Raw genomic sequence first — 2594 nt, 5'->3', positions numbered from 1 at the left:
CCTCCACATCAGCTTCGGTCACCACCTTATCCTCCTCCATTTCCAGATTTCTTTTAGCAGAACTAAACTGACGCTATGTTCTTCGAAGCAGCAGCAACCTCAAGTTTCCAAGATTGACTTCCTCCAGCTTTGTTACTTCCTTTTGGCCAATTAACCACATAATGACTCCATGATGAGTTCGATGACAACAGTCGCCAAAGTTGACCAAAATAACATTTTCAGATGTATGACTTCTCATCAATCCTCATTTGCTATTTAGATTGTTTATTGTTTATCTTGCAGTTTTTTTTTTTTTTTAATGACTTCTCATCATTCCTCCTTTTGACTGTTCCTTAACTTGAATATTTATACTATGCAGCTGCAGACATCTTGCTCCATTAATGGATTCATTTCCTGAGAAAAGTTCAAGCCGCCTTAGCAATCTGATGAGTTGTTTCCCATTTCGAATCTAGTAAAGGGCTTTGCAACGTTATAAATAGGGGATTGTAGACCAATCAAATTATCAAAATCATAGTAGAAAGCAACAAGAAATTAAGAGATGGCAACAAGAGTGAATGGTGCAGATAGTCTCTACAGCTATAGCAAATACTCTTCTTTTCAGGTATAGCAAATTAGCAAGCATGTAACTTTCATTTTATCACCACTACATACTTCTTTGTGCATTGATGGGGACAAAATAAGTAACCCATTAGCTTCATTTTTGCAGAGAAATGCTATAGATGCTGCCAAGGAACTGATCAAAGAGGCAGTTTTCGACAAGCTTGACATCGAAAGCTTCTCATCCTCCAACACCTTCCGAGTTACAGATTTAGGCTGCGCTATGGGGCCTAACACATTCGTAGCTGTGCAAAACATAATTGAAGCTGTGGAGGACAAGTACCGAACCCAAGGGCGCAATTCTGAGGTCCCCGAGTTTCAAGTCTTTTTCAGTGATCAAGCTGGAAATGATTTCAATCAGCTCTTCCAATCCCTCCCCCCAGACAGGAACTACTTCGCAATGGGCGTACCGGGATCTTTTTACTCTCGCTTGTTTCCCAAGGCACATCTTCACTTTGTATACTCTTCATTTTCTCTGCAATGTCTCTCTAAAGTGCCTGAGGAAGTGTTGGACAGCAGCTCCCCTGCTTGGAACAAAGGCAGGGTTCATTACTCGAATTCTGCACACCAAGTTGTTGAGGCATATTCAGCCCAATATGCCAAGGACATGGAGTGCTTTCTAAATGCTCGAGCACAAGAGATCGTGGGAGGAGGGTTGATGGCATTTGTTGTTCCTGGCCGCCCCAATGAAACCCCTCATGCACATACCTATTACAACATGTCACTAGACCTATTTGGTTCCTGTCTCATGGACATGGCTAAGAAGGTACAAAATTTTCTTTCATTGCATTCTTGCACATAGGGAACAATCACAAGCACTTAGTTATAAAGTTCTTGTAAGTTAAGAATTAAGATTATGCTGGTGATTGACTTTTCATTTTCCTGTGTAGGGTGTCATTGCCGAAGACAAAGTGGACTCCTTCAATCTACCAATATATAATGCTTCTCTCCAAGAAGTGGAAGCCATTGTGAGAGGCAATGGGTGTTTTAGCATAGAGAGAACGGAAAACTTGCCTCAAGCAAAGCCACAGCCCAATGTGTTTCGCTTAACTGTGAGAGCCGGAATGGAGCATATGATTCGAGCGCATTTTGGAGAAGAGATTTTAGATGAGTTCTTTGACACGTTTTGCAAGAAATATGAAGAATCCACCTCCGTCTTTGAATCAGTGAAAGCTATTAGTTTATTCGTTTTACTCAAACGCATAGCTTGCACTGACCATTGAGTAATAGACAGAGGAGATTTTTCTAGTTTATCCGGTGAAACTTTGCTATTGTAATGTGATCTTACTGTACTAGTAAGTGGTATTGGTTGTTTCTATAATTTGCAATAAACTATTCTGTTGTACAAATGGTCATGAAAGTCTGCTTAATAGTGCTAATGATTGAAACAAAAATCTATATAAAGTATCAGATCTTGATAAACTATACAAAATCCATGTGTCCACTAGCTCCACCACACACACACACACAGATGTTTAGTGAGGATACAAAACTTTTATTAGTAGCTACAAGAGTTGAGAAACTGTGAAGGTACGTTCATATAATTAGATGAGCTAACATATAAGAATTAGGACTAAATTCTGCTTATTAATTTGTATTTTTAAGGGTTTATTAGTTCAGTCCCGCTACTTCTAATTTAATCAGAAAAATCCTTGCACTCTCCAATTTCATCAAATCGATTCAATCTGTCACAACTCCGTCAATTTTTGGAGAAAATTTCCAAACTACCCATCTGCATTCAAAACACTGACGCGTCGGTGGGCTGCCTAGCAATGAGTAGTTTGAGAATTTTCCTTGTGAGAAGGTCTCACATCAGCATTTTAACAGAGAAAACTGACAGAATAGTGACGGATTGGATCAATTTGATGAAATTGGGAAGTGCAAGGACTTTTCTGATTAAATTAGAAATGCAGGGACTGAACTGATGAACCCTTAAAAGTACAAGGTAGTAAGCAGAATTTAATTCTAAGAATTAATTGGTTAAAAGGAGTTTCGAC

General features: G+C 39.1%; 1 protein-coding gene across 1 annotated transcript; it reads left to right on the top strand.

Moving 5' to 3' along the window:
• On the top strand, window positions 1–1918 carry LOC112202241 (loganic acid O-methyltransferase). The gene is made up of 4 exons (XM_024343194.2): window positions 1–224; window positions 359–601; window positions 707–1363; window positions 1488–1918. Exons 2-4 carry the CDS (start codon window positions 539–541, stop codon window positions 1818–1820), a joined length of 1053 nt encoding a protein of 350 aa, XP_024198962.1. The 5' UTR covers window positions 1–224; window positions 359–538; the 3' UTR covers window positions 1821–1918.
• Window positions 1919–2594: the final 676 nt, after the last annotated feature.

The sequence above is a fragment of the Rosa chinensis genome, chromosome 1 (genome assembly GCF_002994745.2).
Source record: "Rosa chinensis cultivar Old Blush chromosome 1, RchiOBHm-V2, whole genome shotgun sequence".
Classification (NCBI taxonomy): Eukaryota; Viridiplantae; Streptophyta; class Magnoliopsida; order Rosales; family Rosaceae; genus Rosa; species Rosa chinensis.
This window is presented reverse-complemented; position numbering and strand designations above follow the sequence as displayed.

Coding starts and splice junctions, on each gene's coding strand:
- LOC112202241 (XM_024343194.2), top strand. CDS start 539: ATGGCAACAAGAGTGAATGGTGCAGATAGTCTCTACAGCTATAGCAAA. Junction 602..706: donor GCAAATACTCTTCTTTTCAG/GTATAGCAAATT, acceptor TCATTTTTGCAG/AGAAATGCTATAGATGCTGC. Junction 1,364..1,487: donor TCATGGACATGGCTAAGAAG/GTACAAAATTTT, acceptor TTTCCTGTGTAG/GGTGTCATTGCCGAAGACAA.